At 44.5% G+C, this 24,883-nt stretch overlaps 2 protein-coding genes across 4 annotated transcripts in view; one reads left to right on the top strand and one right to left on the bottom strand.

Moving 5' to 3' along the window:
- LOC148500739 (uncharacterized) overlaps positions 1-24,883 on the bottom strand; it is a 163,541-nt gene that overhangs the window by 95,612 nt on the left and 43,046 nt on the right. The gene's annotated exons all lie outside the window — the stretch shown is intronic.
- Positions 528-18,841, top strand: LOC148500740 (uncharacterized). 3 transcript variants are annotated; one of them, XM_088451366.1, is made up of 8 exons: positions 528-557; positions 13,017-13,082; positions 14,103-14,252; positions 14,548-14,739; positions 14,851-14,929; positions 15,049-15,146; positions 15,303-15,894; positions 17,317-18,841. In XM_088451366.1, exons 3-8 carry the CDS (start codon positions 14,175-14,177, stop codon positions 18,129-18,131), a joined length of 1,854 nt encoding a protein of 617 aa, XP_088307492.1. In that variant the 5' UTR covers positions 528-557; positions 13,017-13,082; positions 14,103-14,174; the 3' UTR covers positions 18,132-18,841. The 3 variants fall into 3 exon arrangements, with proteins under 3 accessions (XP_088307492.1, XP_088307490.1, XP_088307493.1); XM_088451364.1 differs by having other exon boundaries at positions 17,314-18,841; XM_088451367.1 differs by lacking the exons at positions 528-557; positions 13,017-13,082 and having other exon boundaries at positions 14,118-14,252; positions 14,548-14,929; positions 17,314-18,841.

Raw genomic sequence — 24,883 nt, 5'->3', positions numbered from 1 at the left:
AGCCTGCTCCACCTGCCTTATATATTACACCATAGCCTACTCTACCTGTATGATGATAACGCAGCACCACAGTGTACTCCCCCTGTAAAATATTAGTAAACACTATTACCTGCTGTCAGACACTGCAATAGCTACTCTCAGGCTCTTCCTGCGGGACTAATAGCCACGGAAGTTGCAGTTAATACAAAAAGAAACGCCCCTCTACATAGCCACGCCCCGCCCCTCTCATATCCATGAAGCTATATGGCTATTGTCTGCGCCGCTCCCGTATCAGAGTGACCACCCTCCTCCCATTCCCCTAAGTGCGGCGATTGGCACCAGGGATTAGCCAATCAGCCGGCGCAAAGATTGGAAGCACGTCCCTTAACTAACAGCAAATGCACAAGCCGCTCACAGCTTCATCACTAGAAGAACAAACAAGTTAGTCTAATGGTGTCCTCATGTACGGTGACCGACGGCCATATTCTTTTAGTCTTCTAGTCACAGTGCAAAGGGGGCGGGGCCACTGGGACTTCAGCTGCCATTTTGCCATAGACATTCCTGACAGCCGGAGCCGGGTAATGTTATGTGTCCTATATATATTATATTCTTATTATATAGGGGAGAGGGAACCGTACAGTGATATATGAGCGAGAATAACACATCTCCCAGCACACACTATGTGGTATTATTATTATATAGGGAGAGGGGACTGTACAGTGATATATGAGGGAGGATAGAGGATAACACAGCTCCCAGCACACACTGATATGTGGTATTATTATATAGGGGAGAAGGGATTGTACAGTGATATATGATGGGGAATAACACAGCTCCCAGCACACACTGATATGTGGTATTATTATTCTATAGGGGAGAAGGGACTGTACAGTGATATATGATGGGGATAACACAGCTCCCAGCACACACTGATATGTGGTATTATTATATAGGGGAGAAGGGACTGTACAGTGATATATGATGGGGATAACACAGCTCCCAGCACACACTGATATGTGGTATTATTATTCTATAGGGGAGAAGGGACTGTACAGTGGTATATGATCGGGGATAACACAGCTCCCAGCACACACTGATATGTGGTATTATTATATAGGGGAGAAGGGATTGTACAGTGATATATGATGGGGAATAACACAGCTCCCAGCACACACTGATATGTGGTATTATTATTCTATAGGGGAGAAGGGACTGTACAGTGATATATGATGGGGATAACACAGCTCCCAGCACACACTGATATGTGGTATTATTATTATATAGGGGAGAAGGGACTGTACAGTGATATATGATGGGGATAACACAGCTCCCAGCACACACTGATATGTGGTATTATTATTCTATAGGGGAGAAGGGACTGTACAGTGGTATATGATCGGGGATAACACAGCTCCCAGCACACACTGATATGTGGTATTATTATATGAAGGAGGTAAGAGTTCAGTGATATATGATGAGGGATAACAGTGCTCCCAGCAAACACTGATATGTGGTTTTATTATTATATAGGGGAGAGGGGACTGTACAGTGATATTTGAGGGGAAATAAAACAGTTACCAGCACACACTGATCATATGTGGTATTATTATTATATAGGGGCGAGGGGACTGTACAGTGATATATGATGGGGATAACACAGCTCCCAGCACACACTAGTGGTATCGTTATTATCTAGGGGAGAGGGGACTGTACAGTGATATATGATGGGGATAACAGCTCCCAGCACACACTGATATATGGTATTATTATTATATAGGGGAGAGGGGACTGTACAGTGATATATGAGGGGAAATAACACAGCTCCCAGCGCACACTAGTGGTATTATTAAATAGGGGAGAGGAGACCAGACCGTACAGTGATATATGAGGGAAAATAACACATCTCTTAGCGAACACTGGGGTTGATGTATGATAGTGGCACTTAACGTGCCGCTATAACGCTTCCTGCTTCGCCTCTTTACCGAGGCGAAGCAGGAAGCACTACTGATGAGATGTAAGAACATCTCATCGGCCAGAGAGGGGGAGCGTTAACTCCCCCCTCTGGCGCTACCCGCTAGAGACCGCAGCGCATCAGCCTGATACTGATGCCCTATGTCTCTGTCCCGGCCGGCTCCACTGAGCATGCGCGGTATCTCGCAAGTATCGCGAGATCCCCGCGTGCAGCCTGGAGCTGACAGCCACCCCAATCAATGACAGCGCTGTCGCTGCTGTGGGGATAGGCTAGCGCCAGGCTGTTGCTTTCGATATCGACAGCGTGCCGAATGGTCAGACGATATGACCGTTCGTACATGGCCCAGGCTATCACTGCTGCTATCTTGTAGATAGCAGCGCCGATAATGACAGGGGTGCATAGCGCCCCTGTCATTTACCGCCCAGACCACCGATCATACATCGGGGAGAAGCAGTATCAGCGGACATAATCAACTCCAGACCTTTTACCTGCTTAATTGATAATGAAATAACGAGGGAATAGCCCACACCTGTCCATGAAATAGCTTTTGAGTTGATAAGTCCCATTACTTTTGGCCCCTTAAAAAGTGGGAGGCACATATAGAAACCGTTGTAAATCCTACACCGTTCACCTGATTTGGATCTAATTACCCTCAAATTAAATCTGAAAGTCTGCAGTTAAAGCACATCTTGTTTGTTTCATTTCAAAGCCATTGTGGTGTTGAATAGAGGCCAAAATATGAAAATTATGTCAATGTCCCAATATTATGCACCTGACTGTATGAGCGGCAATAACACATATCCCAGTACACACTATTATGTGGTATTATTATATAGAGGAGAGGTTACCAAACAGTGATATATGAGGGGGAATAACACAGCTCCCAGCACACACCAATATGTGGTATTACTATTATATAGGGGAGAGGGGTCCGTACAATCAAATATGAGGAGTATAACCCATCTCCCAGTACACACTGATATGTGGCATTATTATAATATTGGAGAGAGGGGACTGTACAGTGATATATGAGGGGGGATAACACAGCTCCCAGCACACACTATTATGTGGTATCGTTATTATATAGGAGAGAGGGGACTGTACAGTGATATTTGACGGGAAATAACACAGCTTCCAGCACACACTATGTGGTATTATTATTATTACAGGTTGAGTCTACCATATCCAAAGTGCGGGGGAGATGGGTATTTTGGATAACGGAATATTCCGTAGTTTGGAATAATTGCATATCATAATGAAATATTTTGGAAATGGGTCCCCAATATACACACAGAATGAATTTAAGTGTTATATACACCTTATACACACAGCCTGCAGGTAATTTTATATAATATTTTCAATATTTTTGTGGCTCAAGCTAAGTTTGTGTACATACATGAAATTCATTTATGTTTCATATACACCTTATACACACAGCCTGAAGGTAATTTTATACAATATTTTTAATAATTTGAGCCTTAGACAAAGTTTGTGTGCATTGAACCATCAAAAATAAAAGGTTTCATTATCTCAGTCATGCCAAAATAATTCTGTATTTTGGAATATTCCCTATTTCTGAATATTTGGATATTGGAGACTCAACCTGTATTTAGGGAAAAGGGGACTGTAGAGTGATATATGGGGGATATAACACAGCATCCAGCACACACTGATATGTTATATTATTATATAGGGGAGAGGGGATTATACAGTGATATATGTGGGGAAATAACACAGCTCCGGGCACACACTAATATGTTGTATTATTGTTATATAGGGGAGAGGGGACTGTACAGTTATACACAGCTCCCAGCACACACTGATATGTGGTATTATTATTATATTTGGGAGAAGGGTCCATGCAGAGTCATTCCATATCAGATCACCCAAATAAAAATTAATTTTCACCACCCAAATTAGATTATTTTGATTTTTATAAGAGAGGATGTCCAATAAAACTTTTTGTCAAATTTCTCGGCTGTCTATTTCCGAAATATTGATTTTTCAATTTATTAAACTGTTTACTAATCTTGGCCTATTTATTCAGTTTACTTGAAGTATCATGGTTGTTTATTAAGAGATCACCACAAAAGTTGGACCCCTAAGGTAACTTTCCCCCCCGTATCCAAAAATCCAAACTAAATTACTTTTCGAGTTGCATCAAAAATTCAAGATTTTGGAACAGAATTAAATATGCAAGGTTAAATCAACATTAGATATGCCAATTTTTTTTGGTACTTATCAAAGATACACATATATTACTACCAAAAAAAAAATCAGCATGGTATGTCTGTTTCATAATGGAGAATTTTTTTTTTTAATGTAGACGTTGGATTACTGTTGTACTGCATACATAATTTACACAAGAAACCATGAAATGTAAAAACTTAAACATAACTGAAGTTGAGTCAACAATAACATTATTTTCCCCTTGTTTGTAACCTGTTGTAATTGTCAGCAGACAGTGTATACTGCCTTCCATTACTTCCTTGAAGAGTAGGCACTTCTGTTACATAGAGGACATGAATAAAGGCAGTTATCCACTACCAGATATACATACGAAAGCACGATTACGACATTGCAATCGTGCTCTCGTTTGTGTATCTAGTGATGTGCCTACACTGAACATTCACTCGTTCAGTCCAGGCACATCCATCATCCCCGCACATGCTGAACCTGGCGGGATCGTCAGGTTGACCAGCATGTACGGGCAATGAAAGATGTCGGAAGCGACCAGCGTGCACGCACATCGCTGGTTGCTTCCGACCAAAACATGCCCGACGACATCGTTATCGTGCAATTGCTTGCTAAAATCGCCTAGTGGATACCCCCCTTAAAAGGAACAAAACACTTATCATCTCTTGAAGGCCAGGACATCACATTTGTAATCGAATGTCAACTTCATACTTTTTTTTTTTCTCCACTATGAAACAGGGGGCCTGATTCAGAGCTGGACGCTCTTTAAGAGTGCTCGCTCTGAATCAGGGCGTTTTTTTTTTTTTGTTGTTGCCGGCCTCCTGGCCGCTCGCTAAGCTGTGGGTGACCACCCACAGCTTTTGCGGGCGGCCAGGTGATGGTCGCGACCATCGGGGTTTGCGATGAGACCCTTGTTGTAGAGTCTCGTCCGTCACAAGCCCCAGAGAGCTTCCTGCTCTAACAGAGCAAGAAGCTCTCCACTGACATCACTGGTGATGTCAGTGGTGCCTCCCACAAACGGCAGGCGTTCCTTCGGGAATGCCTCCGTATGTGTAGCCATCCCCCCGCCCCGCCTACCAAACGGGGCGAGCTGTCGATCAACATCGACAGCCGCCTCTTTTGTAGTGAGTCCCGAAGCGAGAGAATTTCTCTCTCGCTCCGGGGCTTGCGCGGCGCGCAGTACCCCGCCATTAACCCGCTTGCGAGCGCTGTGCGCTCACGAGCGGGTCTGAATCAGACCCAGAGTACCATGCTGATTTTTTTTGTGATAGTAATGTATATATTTGTTAAGCGCGTAAATAAAATTAGGATATGTTATTTAATCTTGTGTTTTTAATTCTCTTGCAAAATCTTAAATTTTTGCTGTAATTCGAAACTTAAGGAAATTAAAGTAATTTGGTAAGGATTTTTGGATTCAGAGAAAAGTTACCTTAGGGGTCCACATTTCGTGGCGAATCCTTAATAAACACCTGTGATACTTCAAATAAACGATTTACTGATCGCTGCTTATTCACTTTAATATGTTGACAAATCAATATTTCGGAAAATTAAAGTCAGACAGTTGAGATATTTGGCAGAAATCGTTTTTTTGACATCCTCTCTTAACTAAAAAACATTTGTAGAAAATCTGAGATGTGTGGTGGACACACCAGGTTAAACTGACGTGGAATGACCCTTCTTCAGTTCATCAACATAAACCTCAAATAAGATCAAGTTCATCAACATCAGTCTTTTTTTCCAAGATGACACTTTGGGCCTGATTCAGAGCCACTCGTAAGCGGCAGCTCATTCGCTCCGAGCGATGTTTGGCCAACTGCGCATGCGTACGGATCGTTATACGCATGCGCGAACCAGTCAGTGCGGTCGAAATTCATGTGCTCGCAAAATAGCGAATGCCTGATAATTTGAGTGACAGAATGAGGCGTATGTGGGTGGTAACAGGGAAAGGTGCTTGAAAACGGGGAGTGGAAATCAGAATGCAGGCGTGCTTAAAGGTCAAAACGGGCGTTTTATGGGTGTGCATAATTAAAACAGCAGCGTCATTGACCACGTCACTGGGTTATTTTATAGCCAGAACTGCTCGCAAAATTGTGGTAGCAAAAACCGACCACAAGAATAGCGAGCAGTTCATACCCTGTTCGATGTACTCGATTAATCTAATAAATAGCGGACATGACGTAGGATGCGTTTGGCCAGGGGGCGTAGTTTCCCAAAAAATGACCGCAAGTTTTGTTTGCTCGTTCAGACCTAGAGGCGTGAACAGACCGCAAAGAGCGAACGGTTCATTTGAATAGCCACCCCTATTTTCTGGACGAGCGAGCGCAAATAGCGTCCGGCTCTGAATCAGGCCCTTTGTTTTTATTCACACTATTTAGAGTGAAACTCATGTGGAGAAAATGTTTAATTGAAATTTATGGGATTTAGGGCCTGATTCAGACCCGGTCGCTATGAGCGTACGCTCGCACGATGCGTATGCAAATATTTGAAAGTGACGCGGCGGGGAGCGAACGCTCGCCAAGGCATAAGCACGCCCATCGTACCTGTACGAGCGTTCGCTTTGTGTATGCAGACTCCCCTTAGCGTATGCAGAGACGCCCACTGCCCCACGTCATCTCCTGGAAGTTTATGAAAACATTGGTACATCGACCACTATCGGATGTGAACGCAGTTCTTGTGGTAGCTTTTTTCTACCGCAAGCATTGCGAGGAAAACAGAGTAGAAAATGTCTGGTGACATGTACTATGACGCTGCCTGTTAATTATGCACGCCTCTAAAACGGCGTTGAAACACTCTGGCACGCCTGCTTTCACATCTCCAACCCCCAGTTTTTACTGGACTGCCCCTGTTACCACCCACAAACGGCCTCTCCTGTCACTCACTCTGCTGGGCTGGCTTTGCTGGGCGAGCGAGGGATCTGTGATCGCACAGTGTAGTTCGCGCATGCACAGTTTAGCAACCATCGGCAATTGCGAACGGACTGCAGATACCGTCCGGGTCTGAATCAGGCCCTTAGTGCAATATTTATATGATCATTCCAGTGAAATACTTAGGGCTGTATACTCACATTTTATGGACCTCATTTATGTACCTTGCTAATTTGTGCCTACTAATGCACTATGGGCCTGATTCAGAGCTGAACGCTCTGACCAAAGCGCTCGTTCTGAATCAGGGCCCTCCTCCCTGAAAATGGAGCGTCCTCTTGGACGCTCGCATAGCTGTGGGTGACCACCCACAGCATATGCGAGTGTCCATGATGATGATCGCGATGGTCTTGACCATCGGACTTGCGACGGAGACCCTGCGGTAGGGTCTCCCTGCCACAAGCCCAAGAGTGATTTTGGCTCTATCAGGGCCAAAATCACTCGCACTGACATCACTAGGGGGGAATAGCGAGGGAATAGCCCACACCTGTCCATGAAATAGCTTTTGAGTTGATAAGTCCCATTACTTTTGGCCCCTTAAAAAGTGTGAGGCACATATAGAAACCGTTGTAAATCCTACACCGTTCACCTGATTTGGATCTAATTACCCTCAAATTAAATCTGAAAGTCTGCAGTTAAAGCACATCTTGTTTGTTTCATTTCAAAGCCATTGTGGTGTTGAATAGAGGCCAAAATATGAAAATTATGTCAATGTCCCAATATTATGCACCTGACTGTATGAGCGGCAATAACACATATCCCAGTACACACTATTATGTGGTATTATTATATAGAGGAGAGGTTACCAAACAGTGATATATGAGGGGGAATAACACAGCTCCCAGCACACACCAATATGTGGTATTACTATTATATAGGGGAGAGGGGTCCGTACAATCAAATATGAGGAGTATAACCCATCTCCCAGTACACACTGATATGTGGCATTATTATAATATTGGAGAGAGAGGACTGTACAGTGATATATGAGGGGGGATAACACAGCTCCCAGCACACACTATTATGTGGTATCGTTATTATATAGGAGAGAGGGGACTGTACAGTGATATTTGACGGGAAATAACACAGCTTCCAGCACACACTATGTGGTATTATTATTATTACAGGTTGAGTCTACCATATCCAAAGTGCGGGGGAGATGGGTATTTTGGATAACGGAATATTCCGTAGTTTGGAATAATTGCATATCATAATGAAATATTTTGGAAATGGGTCCCCAATATACACACAGAATGAATTTAAGTGTTATATACACCTTATACACACAGCCTGCAGGTAATTTTATATAATATTTTCAATATTTTTGTGGCTCAAGCAAAGTTTGTGTACATACATGAAATTCATTTATGTTTCATATACACCTTATACACACAGCCTGAAGGTAATTTTATACAATATTTTTAATAATTTGAGCCTTAGACAAAGTTTGTGTACATTGAACCATCAAAAATAAAAGGTTTCATTATCTCAGTCATGCCAAAATAATTCCGTATTTTGGAATATTCCCTATTTCTGAATATTTGGATATTGGAGACTCAACCTGTATTTAGGGAAAAGGGGACTGTAGAGTGATATATGGGGGATATAACACAGCATCCAGCACACACTGATATGTTATATTATTATATAGGGGAGAGGGGATTATACAGTGATATATGTGGGGAAATAACACAGCTCCGGGCACACACTAATATGTTGTATTATTGTTATATAGGGGAGAGGGGACTGTACAGTTATACACAGCTCCCAGCACACACTGATATGTGGTATTATTATTATATTTGGGAGAAGGGTCCATGCAGAGTCATTCCATATCAGATCACCCAAATAAAAATTAATTTTCACCACCCAAATTAGATTATTTTGATTTTTATAAGAGAGGATGTCCAATAAAACTTTTTGTCAAATTTCTCGGCTGTCTATTTCCGAAATATTGATTTTTTCAATTTATTAAACTGTTTACTAATCTTGGCCTATTTATTCAGTTTACTTGAAGTATCATGGTTGTTTATTAAGAGATCACCACAAAAGTTGGACCCCTAAGGTAACTTTCCCCCCGTATCCAAAAATCCAAACTAAATTACTTTTCGAGTTACAGCAAAAATTCAAGATTTTGGAACAGAATTAAATATGCAAGGTTAAATCAACATTAGATATGCCAATTTTTTTTGGTACTTATCAAAGATACACATATATTACTACCAAAAAAAAAATCAGCATGGTATGTCTGTTTCATAATGGAGAATTTTTTTTTTTAATGTAGACGTTGGATTACTGTTGTACTGCATACATAATTTACACAAGAAACCATGAAATGTAAAAACTTAAACATAACTGAAGTTGAGTCAACAATAACATTATTTTCCCCTTGTTTGTAACCTGTTGTAATTGTCAGCAGACAGTGTATACTGCCTTCCATTACTTCCTTGAAGAGTAGGCACTTCTGTTACATAGAGGACATGAATAAAGGCAGTTATCCACTACCAGATATACATACGAAAGCACGATTACGACATTGCAATCGTGCTCTCGTTTGTGTATCTAGTGATGTGCCTACACTGAACATTCACTCGTTCAGTCCAGGCACATCCATCATCCCCGCACATGCTGAACCTGGCGGGATCGTCAGGTTGACCAGCATGTACGGGCAATGAAAGATGTCGGAAGCGACCAGCGTGCACGCACATCGCTGGTTGCTTCCGACCAAAACATGCCCGACGACATCGTTATCGTGCAATTGCTTGCTAAAATCGCCTAGTGGATACCCCCCTTAAAAGGAACAAAACACTTATCATCTCTTGAAGGCCAGGACATCACATTTGTAATCGAATGTCAACTTCATACTTTTTTTTTTTCTCCACTATGAAACAGGGGGCCTGATTCAGAGCTGGACGCTCTTTAAGAGTGCTCGCTCTGAATCAGGGCGTTTTTTTTTTTTGTTGTTGCCGGCCTCCTGGCCGCTCGCTAAGCTGTGGGTGACCACCCACAGCTTTTGCGGGCGGCCAGGTGATGGTCGCGACCATCGGGGTTTGCGATGAGACCCTTGTTGTAGAGTCTCGTCCGTCACAAGCCCCAGAGAGCTTCCTGCTCTAACAGAGCAAGAAGCTCTCCACTGACATCACTGGTGATGTCAGTGGTGCCTCCCACAAACGGCAGGCGTTCCTTCGGGAATGCCTCCGTATGTGTAGCCATCCCCCCGCCCCGCCTACCAAACGGGGCGAGCTGTCGATCAACATCGACAGCCGCCTCTTTTGTAGTGAGTCCCGAAGCGAGAGAATTTCTCTCTCGCTCCGGGGCTTGCGCGGCGCGCAGTACCCCGCCATTAACCCGCTTGCGAGCGCTGTGCGCTCACGAGCGGGTCTGAATCAGACCCAGAGTACCATGCTGATTTTTTTTGTGATAGTAATGTATATATTTGTTAAGCGCGTAAATAAAATTAGGATATGTTATTTAATCTTGTGTTTTTAATTCTCTTGCAAAATCTTAAATTTTTGCTGTAATTCGAAACTTAAGGAAATTAAAGTAATTTGGTAAGGATTTTTGGATTCAGAGAAAAGTTACCTTAGGGGTCCACATTTCGTGGCGAATCCTTAATAAACACCTGTGATACTTCAAATAAACGATTTACTGATCGCTGCTTATTCACTTTAATATGTTGACAAATCAATATTTCGGAAAATTAAAGTCAGACAGTTGAGATATTTGGCAGAAATCGTTTTTTTGACATCCTCTCTTAACTAAAAAACATTTGTAGAAAATCTGAGATGTGTGGTGGACACACCAGGTTAAACTGACGTGGAATGACCCTTCTTCAGTTCATCAACATAAACCTCAAATAAGATCAAGTTCATCAACATCAGTCTTTTTTTCCAAGATGACACTTTGGGCCTGATTCAGAGCCACTCGTAAGCGGCAGCTCATTCGCTCCGAGCGATGTTTGGCCAACTGTGCATGCGTACGGATCGTTATACGCATGCGCGAACCAGTCAGTGCGGTCGAAATTCATGTGCTCGCAAAATAGCGAATGCCTGATAATTTCAGTGACAGAATGAGGCGTATGTGGGTGGTAACAGGGAAAGGTGCTTGAAAACGGGGAGTGGAAATCAGAACGCAGGCGTGCTTAAAGGTCAAAACGGGCGTTTTATGGGTGTGCATAATTAAAACAGCAGCGTCATTGACCACGTCACTGGGTTATTTTATAGCCAGAACTGCTCGCAAAATTGTGGTAGCAAAAACCGACCACAAGAATAGCGAGCAGTTCATACCCTGTTCGATGTACTCGATTAATCTAATAAATAGCGGACATGACGTAGGATGCGTTTGGCCAGGGGGCGTAGTTTCCCAAAAAATGACCGCAAGTTTTGTTTGCTCGTTCAGACCTAGAGGCGTGAACAGACCGCAAAGAGCGAACGGTTCATTTGAATAGCCACCCCTATTTTCTGGACGAGCGAGCGCAAATAGCGTCCGGCTCTGAATCAGGCCCTTTGTTTTTATTCACACTATTTAGAGTGAAACTCATGTGGAGAAAATGTTTAATTGAAATTTATGGGATTTAGGGCCTGATTCAGACCCGGTCGCTATGAGCGTACGCTCGCACGATGCGTATGCAAATATTTGAAAGTGACGCGGCGGGGAGCGAACGCTCGCCAAGGCATAAGCACGCCCATCGTACCTGTACGAGCGTTCGCTTTGTGTATGCAGACTCCCCTTAGCGTATGCAGAGACGCCCACTGCCCCACGTCATCTCCTGGAAGTTTATGAAAACATTGGTACATCGACCACTATCGGATGTGAACGCAGTTCTTGTGGTAGCTTTTTTCTACCGCAAGCATTGCGAGGAAAACAGAGTAGAAAATGTCTGGTGACATGTACTATGACGCTGCCTGTTAATTATGCACGCCTCTAAAACGGCGTTGAAACACTCTGGCACGCCTGCTTTCACATCTCCAACCCCCAGTTTTTACTGGACTGCCCCTGTTACCACCCACAAACGGCCTCTCCTGTCACTCACTCTGCTGGGCTGGCTTTGCTGGGCGAGCGAGGGATCTGTGATCGCACAGTGTAGTTCGCGCATGCACAGTTTAGCAACCATCGGCAATTGCGAACGGACTGCAGATACCGTCCGGGTCTGAATCAGGCCCTTAGTGCAATATTTATATGATCATTCCAGTGAAATACTTAGGGCTGTATACTCACATTTTATGGACCTCATTTATGTACCTTGCTAATTTGTGCCTACTAATGCACTATGGGCCTGATTCAGAGCTGAACGCTCTGACCAAAGCGCTCGTTCTGAATCAGGGCCCTCCTCCCTGAAAATGGAGCGTCCTCTTGGACGCTCGCATAGCTGTGGGTGACCACCCACAGCATATGCGAGTGTCCATGATGATGATCGCGATGGTCTTGACCATCGGACTTGCGACGGAGACCCTGCGGTAGGGTCTCCCTGCCACAAGCCCAAGAGTGATTTTGGCTCTATCAGGGCCAAAATCACTCGCACTGACATCACTAGTGATGTCAGTGGGGCTGGCTTCAGACGGTAGGCGTTCCCATGGGAACGCCTCCGTCTGGCAGGCACGCCTCCGGCACGCCCACCAAAGGGGGCGTGCTGTCAATCAACATCAACAGCACGCCCCCTTTGGTGCGAGACCCGGAGCGATGGAGAGCCCGTCGCTCTCTGGGTCTCGTACATGCGCACGACGGAGCTCCCTCCGTCATGCGCAGTGCGGAACATCGACCCGCTTGCGAGCGTACTGCCACTCACGAGCGGGTCTGAATGACCCCCAATTTACATTTATATCTGTACTTGTGATTATATACAATTGGTTTATTCAAATGTGTATATGTGTATATAATTTATGATGTTTATAATAAATGTTTTAATCGACTGATTCAGGTTAAGCGCTTCACTTTTTTCTTTTCTATAGTCCAGGCAAAAAACCAGGAGTTATACTTGATCTGGACTGGAACTAGTGGTAAACAGAAACTTGAAGGTATGCAATACTGGATACAAACAACCATATGTTGCAGAGTGGATGAGTTAGATTCGTGTGCAGCAATAGGATGAACAGCTTGCAGTGGCCCAGCTGCTTTAGGTGCACATATTATGGGCTGGAGATATACAGACTGGATACAAGGGAAAAATCTGAGACAGACTCACAGCAATGGAGCTGCAGTTTGCAGAAGTCCAGTAGATAGGAGCGCAGATTCAGGCCGTGGAATACAATCCAGGGAAAACAATCAATAACCAGTAGGGAACATGGTGAGGGGCAGGAATAAATAGTCTGTGAGGCATTGGTGATTAAACAGCAATGTCAGATACAAAATAAAGGACAATGTCCCAACCGATGTCACTTATTTCTGTGGCGCAAAGACCATTTGATATGTAGTGTTCACTCTAGGTCCGGCAGCAGGCAGGGCGCCGGACCTAGAGACAGGGCACTTCTGCACGCGCCGAAGGTGCGCACCCGAATAGGGGCGTGAAAGAAAAGGGGGAGGGTCTCTATGACGCGCCCCCTTTTCGTCACTCCTGGGGGTGTGCCCGGCACTTACGGACATACCGGGCAGTCCCCAAGCGCTGCGGTTACAGTGAATGGATGACCGCTGTGCCGCCGTATTGACCACCCGCGGAACACTGTGACCCGTGGGTGGAGACAGAACCCGCAGGCTGTCTCAGCGGGGTGCCGCGCTGGGGGGCAGGGTGCTTTCTGCCCTACAGAAATAGGGCAGGGCGCGGCGCCCCGCTTAATCAGGCTAGCGGGAATGCTAATATGTGTCTTGGAGGAATAAGAACCCCAGCCAGAAGCATTGGTGTAACCTTATGCAGTACAGCATTGTGCGACAGCACCTGAGAAGTCTTATGGGGCTGGGTCACAGAAACCTCTGATAGACACTGACCAGGGCTCTATGGCTGGAGGGTAATGGGAGACTTACTGGTCACTCAGTATTACATGTCTGACTGTGTTACATGTGTTCTTTGTGATGTCTGTTATATTTATTCTATTTATTCCTAGAAAGTCCTGCTCTGAGGAACCAGAGTCTTTATTACACATTGCACTTTCTGTATTTTCACTAAGTCACTGAGGATGGACAAGGACGGGAGTCACCGGACTGAGAGGATCTTACATCTCACCCTGGAGATCATCTACGTGCTGACTGGGGAGGTGAGATTGTCTGGGAGTGACACAGTGACATCACTTATATTTATTATTGTAATAATGCAGGGACATGACTGGGGAAGTGAGGGGATCTGGGAGTCTTGCCATGTCATCACTTATATCTACAGTAATAATACAGGGACATGACTGGGGAGGTGAGGGAATATGGGAGAGTCACAGTGACATCATTTATATCTATAGTAATAATATAGGGACATGACTGGGGAGGTGACCTGAATAAAAAACCCCATGTAGATGGAGTTTAATTGACCTTTCCATTGATGTCTTTCCCAATACACAGGATTACACAGTAGTGAAGAAGACATCCGGTGAGTGTGAGACACCCAGCAGCCGTCTCCATGTGTTAGGAGGACTGAGTGGGACCCAGAGCCCCAACACGGTGCCTTCACCTCACTCACTGATACATGAGAGACACAATGACCAGAAGATCCTGGAACTCACCAACAAGAACATTCAGCTGCTAACTGGAGAGGTGACTGCTGGGAATGGGACATTATATAGTAACACCAGGGGATGTGTCTGGGTGATGATTGTATCATTGTGTGTGTCAGGTGAGGATGTCACTGTCTATGTCTCCATTCAGGAGGGGGAGTATATAGAGGAACACAGGGGTCTGTACAAGGACGTGATGATGGAGAATCACCGGTCCCTCTCATCACTGGGTAAGAGGAGACTGTCATTTATTGTACATGGGAGAGCAGGTATGGGGCGCCCCTACATGTGCACATCATCTGATAATCACATATATACAATGTAATCAGTCACTGTGTGTCTCCTACAGATGGAACCAGTAACAGGAATACCCCAGCGAGATGTCCCCATCCTCTTTATTCTCAGGATTGTACAGAGGAGTATCACAGGACCCCACAGGAGCATCAGGTAGATGGGATTTAGGGTTTCACCAATATACCATAGTGACTGTCACTATATGATCTGTAGAGCAGCTCTGTGTGTCTTATAGACTGATATTACACTGTTAAATCTCAAATATTGACCTCAGACTTTACGCAGTTTTTTATTCTCTCATTTAATTAGGGTGAAGATCTGATTAATATTAGGAATAATTATTTAGATGGAGAAGAAGAGACGTATGTGACTAATATGAAGGCAGAAGATATAGAGGGAGAAGAAGAGACGTATGTGACTGATATGAAGGCAGAAGATATAGAGGGAGAAGAAGAGACATATGTGACTGATACAGAGGCAGAAGATATAGAGGGCAAAGAAGAGACTTATGTGACTGATAATAAGGCAGAAGATATAGATGGAGAAGAAGAGACGTATGTGACTGATATGAAGGCAGAAGATATAGAGGGAGAAGAAGAGACGTATGTGACTGATACAGAGGCAGAAGATATAGAGGGCAAAGAAGAGACTTATGTGACTGATAATAAGGCTGAAGATATAGATGGAGAAGAAGAGACATATGTGACTGCTAATAAGGTAGAAGATACAGAGGGCGAAGAAGAGACGTATGTGACTGATATAAAGGCAGAAGATAAAGAGGGAGAAGAAGAAACGTATGTGACTAATATTAAGGCAGAAGCTATAGAGGGGGAAGAAGAGACGTATATGATGGGTGATCAGCAGTGTAAGGAGGAGGAAATCCCTACAGATATCAGCACAGGTGAGTAATAAACACTTATTACATAAATGAGTCACATTCCCCTTGCTCAGTAACTGCTACATTCTCTACCCTCCTCTATCAGTACAAACTAATGAAATAAATGTATCTGCCCAGTGGGGAATCAGGAGCCATAAGCCACTATTATACTCCTGCTCTCCCCCTTACATCATGTCACTGTGTGTTACCAGCCAGAGCCTGCTGTATATTACACATCAGAACACACGTCACATGAACTCCACCTTCTCACACACACATATCTGTAACCACATACCCGTCATTGCACAATGGCTCCCTCCAGTCTCTGTGCATGGATGCTCTGTACTGTTGTGCTATATCTCGCTTTGTGCCCTGCACCATTCCCCACCCTGTCCTGCTGTCTCCCCTGCTCTGTACCCTGCACCATTCCCCTACCCTGTCCGGCTGCCTGCCCCGCTCTGTGACCTGCACCATTCCCCTTTCCTGCCCTGCTGCCTCCCCTGCTCTGTGCCCTTCACCATTCCCCTAACCTGTTCGGCTGCCTCCCCCGCTTTGTGCCCTTCACCATATCCCTACCCTGTCCGGCTGCCTACCCCGCTCTGTGGTCTGCACCATTTCCCTACCCTGTTCGGCTGCCTCCCCCGCTCATTCTCCTACCCTGTCCGGCTGCCTACCCCAATCTGTGCCATTCCCCTACCCTATCCTGCTGCCTCCCCCACTCTGTGCCCTGTACCATTCCCCTTCCCTGTCCTCCAGCCTCCCTCACTCAGTGCCCTGTGCCAATACCCTACCCTGTCCTTCTGCCTCCCCCACTCTGTGCAATCATCATGTTGCTCTGTCCTATCGCTCTACTTCCCTCTCAGCATTTATCTACAGTGACTTATTACCCTAATTTAGTAGGATAACTCTGGTGAGGCTACTCTACCTGAGGGTGACCAGAGGACCATATAGAGACTGCTTTTGCTACATATATATTCACCTGGAGAACTTTGTGTAGTGTGAGTGCAGTTGTTTGTAATTGGGCCACAAGTTTCCCATGTTTATATGAGGACGGTCTAGATGGATATTGTGGTTTACCACCATCACTGGCTAATGAGGCTTCCTGCTCTGTGATGATGGCTAGGGAATGTTACCCAGCAAAGTCTGCAGTTGAGGGGAGATATCCAGTGGTGATGTGCCATCTGCCTGTCCCTGTGGATGAGTTTGTATATGTTTCCTCCAACCCACCAAAAATCATACTAGTATGTTGATTGGCTTCTAACACAAGTTAACCCTATTGTGTGTATATGTGTATCCATGTGGTAGGGAATATAGATTGTAAGCTCCACTGGGGCACAGTCTGATGTGAATGACTAAATAATTATTTTTAAAGCTCTTCTCAGTATGTCTGTGCTATATAAGGAGCTGTGAGTAATAATAATACAGTTATTTTATTTCCATCAGAAGGACGCACAAGCAAGAATGCCTTGGAGGGAGATCTCACCTTGTCTGCAGATATTAAAACAGAAGATGACATCACACAGGAATCTCGAGGGGATAACCCTGTTACACTAAATATACATCTAGTACCTCACAGTGCAGATATAGCATCTGATCCCTCTAATTGTGACCAATATTCTCCTGATACCCCAATTTTTGTTACACATAGTGCAGTTTATACACCTATTAAAATATTCCCATGTTCTGTGTGTGGGAAATGTTTTACACAGAAATCAGCTCTTGTTAAACATCAGAGAAGTCACACTGGTGAGAGGCCATTTCCATGCTCTGAGTGTGGGAAATGTTTTACACACAAATCACATCTTGTTACACATCAGAGAAGTCACACAGGTGAGAAACCATTTCCATGTCCTGTGTGTGGGAAATATTTTACGCGAAAATCATCTCTTGTTACACATCAGAGACGTCATACAGGTGAGAAACCATTTCCATGCTCTGAGTGTGGGAAATGTTTTACTCAGAAATCAATCCTTGTTAGACATCAGAGAAGACACACAGGTGAGAAACCATTTCCATGCTCTCAGTGTGGGAAATGTTTTACACGCAAATCACAACTTGTTACACATCAGAGAAGTCACACAGGTGAGAGGCCATTTACAGAGTGTGGGAAATATTTTACACGGAAATCAGATCTTGTTACACATAAGAGACATCACACAGGTGAGAAGCCATTTCCATGCTCTGAGTGTGGAAAATGTTTTACACATGAATCGAACCTTGTTAGACATCAGATTTCACACAGGAGAAAAGCATTTGTATGAGCTCTAAAACGGTTGTAGCAACCCTCCAGTCACACAGTATTTTAACATTTGAAGTTATCCATCTGCAGATAATTGGGATGTGTGTCATTAATATAAAAAGAGGAGGGATATACAGCATTAAGGAAATCTAAACAACAATAAATAATATAGGGCTTAATAAAGGTGCATTAAAATGTACAATATTTAATATGAACACTCCCAGGAGAGATGACGGATTTCACCATCTTTGCCCTCAGGAGGTGATCTGGATTGACAAGAACTCCTTCACTTGGGCCTACCGACCACCTAGATATTTGTTATAATCCTCTGCATGACTTCACTTATGTGATTATATATCTTTTTGTTAATCCATATGTGTGTGTACCCTTCAGCTAGTATATATATAAAAGTTTTATTATGTGATATCGTCCAAATCCATCCAGTGGAAGACCTAGAACAGGCTTTTTGAGTGAAAGTTCTGCCCAGCACACTCTGCCGTGAGGTCCCCAACCACTCCATTAGGCACCCCAGATCAATTGTCACCCTTCTGTGAAGTTTTCATTCAATCCCATCCAGTGGATGGCCCAGAACAGGCTCCCCATGTTAAAGTTCTGCACAGCGTACATTAACGGGAGGTCCAAACAGGACCCTAACCCCCTAGTATGTCTTCTAGGATCCAAAGTGACCACTCTGTGACGTTTTCATCCAAACTATATTCTTGTAAACTTGCAATAAAATGATTTCGAAAATTCTGCTTCACTGCTGTTAAGTCATAACTTGGGTATAAAGTAAAGAGCGGAGTTTGGGAGAAATGAGGGAGAGGGTTATATATGACAGGCAGTAGCTTATATACCTATAACAATTATATTGTTACCAGGGTCCCTATATAGTGTAATATAGAAAGGGGGGGATGAGGGAGAGGGTGATATGACAGGCAGTAGCTTAGATACAGTGCATCCAGAAAGTATTCACACCGCTTCACTTTTTCCACATTTATGTTACAGCCTTATTCCAAAATGGAATAAATTCTTTTTTTACCTCAAAATTCTACGCACAATACCCCATAATGACAATGTGTAAAAGTATATAAGTATTCACGGCCTTTGCCATGAAGCTCAAAATTGAGCTCAAGTGCATCCTGTTTCCACTGATCATCCCTGAGATGTTCCTACAGCTTAATTGGAGTCCACCTGTGGTAAATTCAGTTGATTGGACATGATTTTGAAAGGCATACACCTGTCTATATAAGGTCCCACACTTGACAGTGTATGTCAGAGCACAAACCAAGCATGAAGTTCAAGGCATTGTCTGTAGAACACTGAGACAGGATTGTCTCGAGGCACAAATCTGGGGAAGGGTACAGAAAAATATCTGCTGCTTTGAAGGTCCCAATGAGCACAGTGGCCTCCATCATCCGTAAATGGAAGAAGTTCGGAACCACCAGGACTCTTCCTAGAGTTGGCCGGCCGTCTAAACTGAGCGATCGGGGGAGAAGGGCCCTAGTCAGGGAGGTGACCAAGAACCCGATGGTCACTCGTCCGAGCTATAGCATTCCTCTGGAGAGAGAAGAACCTTCCAGAAGGACAACCATCGCTGCAGCAATCCACCAATCAGGCCTGTATGGTAGAGTGGCCAGACGGAAGCCACTCCTTAGTAAAAAGCACATGGCAACCCGCCAAAATGCACCTGAAGGATTCTCAGACCATGAGAGACAAAGATTGAACTCTTTGGCGTGAATGCCAGGCGTTATGTTTGGTGGAAACCAGGCACCGCTCATCACCAGGCCAATACCATCCCTACCGTGAAGGTGCATGGTGATGGCAGCATCATGCTGTGGGGATTTTTTTCAGCGGCAAGAAGTGCGAGACTAGTCAGGATAGAGGGAAAGATGAATGCAGCAATGTACAGAGACATCCTGTATGAAAACCTGCTCCAGAGTGCTCTTGACCTCAGACTGGGACGACGGTTCATCTTTCAGCAGGACAACGACCCTAAGCACACAGCCAAGATATCAAAGGAGTGGCTTCAGGACAACTCTGTGAATGTCCTTGAGTGGCCCAGCCAGGGTCCAGACTTGAATCCAATTGAACATCTCTGGAGAGATCTGAAAATGGCTGTGCATGCTTCCCATCCAACCTGATGAATCTTGAGAGGTGCGGAATGGGTGAAACTGCCCAAAGATAGGTGTGTGTGAGGATACGGGGTTCTCTCAATCACCCAGACACCGAGCAGATGAAACCAACGTGATGGTTTATTTTTCCACAGCACACAGAAATAGATAATATGTCAGGACAAGCAGTAAATCCAGTGAACGGGCAATAAACAGGTAGCAGTTCAGACAGAGGCAGTCCCAGTAGAGTATAATGTCCCAGAACAATTCCACAAAATAGCTAGAGACCCTCAGTCCCCACAGTAGAAACTATCACTGATCACACAGCAGTGAATAGCGTATAGGTCCTTGCAGAATTTCCAAAGTATAAATCCACAGAACTGGTGATGCGTTCCACTAGTACCATGGCAGAGCGAGGCCTCTTAGCCAAAGTCAGCGACTAACATGTGGAGTTACCTTCAGTGACCTGTTTTAAAATCTTCCAATTTCCCACGATATTGTGACCTCCCAGGGGGGGTTGCACCGTTTCCTGATTGGTGCGAGTCCCTTATGCTGTCACTTTCTCCTACCTCCTCTGGGTATTACTTCCCTGACCAACACCTGCTGGGATGGTTCCGTTCAGTCTACCAGGTTCACGTGAAGCACAAAACAGGCAAATGGAAGGAGGAGTAAATCCTGAGCGTCCCCTGGGGAGGTGGGAATTAACTTAGAGGGTCTTTTGTTCTGGGAGGTGTCACCTTGCTCTAGTGGTTACGAATAACACAGACATATGGACCAGGCTAACATCAAGGCTTATCCAGTATTAAACATTTCAATAACTTACATTATTACAGTACATAATATTCATGGTAATGGAAATATGTGTCCTGAGAATGATCACACATACACTAGGAGACGGGAAGGGGGACACAAAAGGACTAAAAAGTAAATTGATCTCTGCAAGGACTGAGATGCTGTCAGTACATTTGTAACACACATCTCATGTCCTCACAGTGTGCCAAGCTTGTGGCATCATATTCAAAAAGACTTGAGGCTGTAATTGCTGCCAAAGCTGCATCAACAAAGTACTGAGCAAAGGTTGTGAATACTTATGTACATGTGATTTCTTAGTTTTGTTTATTAAATTTGCAAAAATCTCAAAAAAACTTTACACGTTGTCATTATCGGGTATTGTGTGTAGAATTTTGAGGACAAAAATTAATTTATTCCATTTTGGAATAAGGCTGTAACATAACAAAATGTGGAAAAAGTGAAGCATTGTGAAAACTTTCTGGATGCACTGTACCTCTAATCATTATTATATTGTTACCAGGGTTCCCATATAGTGTGATATAGAAAGGATGGGTTGTGGGGGTAATGAGGGAGAGGGTGATATATGACAGGCAGTAGCTTAAATACCTATAACCATTATTATATTGTTACCAGGGTTCCCATACAGTGTGATATAGAAAGGGTGGGGTGTGGGGGGGATTGAGGGAGAGGGTGATATATGACAGTAGCTTAGATACCTATAACCATTATTATATTGTTACCAGGATTCCCATATAGGCCTGTATTCAATTTGGAGTGAAAAGCCGATTTTGCGTATTTTTGGCGAAACTTTTTCGTTGGTGACGTAATTTTCGCCTGTTTTGGTTTTACCCCGTATTCAATTTGAAGGACTTTCCGCCTAGACGGAAAGTCAATGCAATGTACCAGGCGAAAAAGTTTCGCCTATGAATAGCAGGCGGAAAAAAGTGCAGAATTGGGGTTTTGGGGTGCAACGTTGCGGGAACCCCCCTGCAGCTTTCAGACAGTCCTCCAAAGGTAAACTGTGTCAAAAAAATAATAAAAAAACACTTAAGGACACCCAAAAAATGACTTTGAAAAAGGGGGAGATACAGACAATGCATGACAAGTACATGATTTATAAATAATGCTAAATAAGCAGCAGGGTGTCAGTAACCAAGTTTTAGGTGCCATTGTAAATTAAAGTAAAAGTAAGGCAAGAAGAAGCACGTGAGGGAAGAGGGCCCTGCTCGCGAGAGCTTACATTGTAAGGGGAGGGTCAGACAAACGGGTGACACAGATGGGCTAGATAGTGAGGAAGGAGCATAGAGTAGTGGGTTAGGATGAGCGCTGGAAAGCATTGAGGAAGAAATGGGTCTTGAGAGCCCATTTGAAGATTAAGAGCCAGGAAGCCAAGTGATGGAGGAATTTTGAACGAAGGCCTGGGAGACAAAAAAAGGCAGCTACTCAGAAGTTGGAAGAGGCAAATGTCATTAGTGTCGAATGGAAAGAATGAGATGGGCGGTTCAGAAGGTAAGACTTGGTAGGAGTGACCCAAGGATAGCAGGACCCCAAGACCACCACACTGGAAACCTCCAGGCCAGGGTGTGTGAGAGAATGTGAGGCCCCAAAGGAGATAGCTGCAGGAGCAGTGGTGTCAGATGGGTTAATCCAGGGTTTGGCGATGGCAAGGAGAAGGCGTTGCAGATGAAGTGCTGTGCTCATGAACGGGGTCCAGTTTATTACAGACAAAACTGGCTTTTCAGAGGGAACGCGAGAGAGGGACAGAGTTAAGAGGCGAGAGGAGAATGAGATTATTAGGGTTGATGTAGTGTGGAGGTGATATTGACCTAGAGCAGGGGGATAAGGAGTGTGGGGTTATGTGGCTGGCTTCTGAATGAGGAAGGGTGACAGCAGCTGGAAGGTCAGGTGGAGGTTTAGTGTGGGGGGAAGAATAGGTAACTTGGAGAAGAGAGGGTGCAGGGTTTAGTGGTGGTGCAGCAGGTCCATGGTGGAATAGAAGTGAATAATACTGGAGTTGTTGGAGATGCAGTGGAGAGACATATGTGATGAAGAGAGACAGAGGAGGGGATGGAGGGGGAGAACATAGAGGGGACTATGGATGGAGAAAAGAGGTGAAAACTGGTGGTAGAGGACAAAATAATGTAGCAGCTGAGTGAGGGAGGAGTAGAAGAAAAGAGACATCGTGTAGATGAGGAAGTTGGGGGGGGGGGAGAGTCAGTAGTTGTAATGAGTGTGAGATGCAGGATCAGTACAGTTCAAAGGTCAAAATCAGATAAAAGGAAGAACAGTGCTGGAAGATGTAAAGGCACAACTACAATAATATATTATAACCAAAAAAGGCGTATAGAGTTGTTAAAGTTGCAAGACTGTAGAATTAGTATAAAGTATGATTATATTTAAAAAAAAAGTATAGGTGTGAAACAATGGTAGATACTACAGTGGTATAAATATAAATTGACAGTGGTACTGGAATGATTTAAACAGTGTAGAGAAGAAACAAACATACAAGAATTAAATGTTCAGTAAGCAGGTAGTTGCTTGCAATGCTGAAGCAGGGTGTTGGCAAAAGGTGTGTCCAGGTTATAATGGAAGCTGGCGGGTGAGTAGCAGGGTTTCCAGAAGCTTAGAAGATCCTTTGCAAATTTTTCCAAGTTATAGAGAGTTCTTTTAAAATGTCTTCCTCCTGCTTAACTCCTGACTAACTCTTTAAGTTATGCTGTACATGTAGTCCCACTTAGAAAAAAACCCACTTTGAAATAAAACCTAGCAGCCTTGTACAAGCCTACAGCCTTGTAACCTACTGAGTATATAGTTAAGCATAACGTGTAGTCACTGATTGCACCCACCCCCAATAACCTCACACACACCAGATACAAGTCATACAATTCTAATACAAAGAAGCAGAGCCAAAACAGCAGCCCATGAAGCTAGGAGATAAGATCTGACTATATAATTTAATCAGTGGTCGAAGTGGGGTGGTATGACATACCGCCACTTCCCGGCCCCACTTCATTTTAGCCGCAGAAAAGAATGCACCAGCGCTGGGATGCAGTATGGCATCCCATCGCTGGATCAGCGGCGGAAATGTGTCGAGATGTGTCCCGCAGGGAACACATCTCGATCGGCGGCAGTGGACACGCTGGCATGTAGCCGGGACAAAGCATCTGGTCCCGGCTACAGTCAGTACACACTGGCCGCCAGCCAATCGCAAGACTCGCGGCCGCAAGCCAATCACGGGGCTCGCAGTCGCCAGCCAATGAGAAGCTGCCAAGTGGCTCTCATTGGCTCGCACAACTGCACCAGCAACGTGGGACCCGGTGCTCCTGAGTCCTTGCAGCTCCGTTCCAGCAGCGCACTGAGCGCAGGACAGAGGTAAGTAGTGAGAGGGAATAGAGAGAGGGGAGGATGTGAGAGGGAATAGAGAGGGGCAGACAGAGGGAGGCAGGCAGTATTGTAGGGGGTGACAGAGAGGGAATTAGTGAGAAGGGCAGGGTGTGAGAGGGGAACAGGCAGGGAGAGTGGGGGGGGGGTGAGACGTACAATGGGGTGATATGGAAGCAGGGGCCCAAGGGGAGGGGGGGGAAGAGATTCATTCGCCATACCCCCACCTCTAAATTCCCACTTCGAGCACTGAATTTAATATTAAGTTACTCTGGAGTTTACAGATATTAATTAAAGACAATATACCTAGAAAATCAGTGTATTCCAGACAGCATTGGTATTTCTATAATAGATGCCTGGTGCAAATATCTGATTACCTGCAATGAAAGAATGGGAAAATCCGTCAAATCATCATCCCTCACTGATCGCAGAGGATATAGCTAGTAAGGACTCCTGACTAACTCTTTAAGTTATGCTGTACATGTAGTCC

This window comes from Taudactylus pleione, unplaced genomic scaffold, assembly GCF_031769625.1.
Source record: "Taudactylus pleione unplaced genomic scaffold, aTauple2 ptg000547l, whole genome shotgun sequence".
Taxonomy (NCBI): domain Eukaryota; kingdom Metazoa; phylum Chordata; class Amphibia; order Anura; family Myobatrachidae; genus Taudactylus; species Taudactylus pleione.
This window is presented reverse-complemented; position numbering and strand designations above follow the sequence as displayed.

Bases quoted from the DNA above. Each gene is read 5' to 3' on its own strand.
- LOC148500740 (XM_088451367.1), top strand. From the start codon at position 14,175: ATGGACAAGGACGGGAGTCACCGGACTGAGAGGATCTTACATCTCACC. The intron at 14,930-15,048 runs GTAAGAGGAGAC...TGTCTCCTACAG, and splicing joins CCGGTCCCTCTCATCACTGG to ATGGAACCAGTAACAGGAAT. The intron at 15,147-15,302 runs GTAGATGGGATT...TCATTTAATTAG, and splicing joins GGACCCCACAGGAGCATCAG to GGTGAAGATCTGATTAATAT.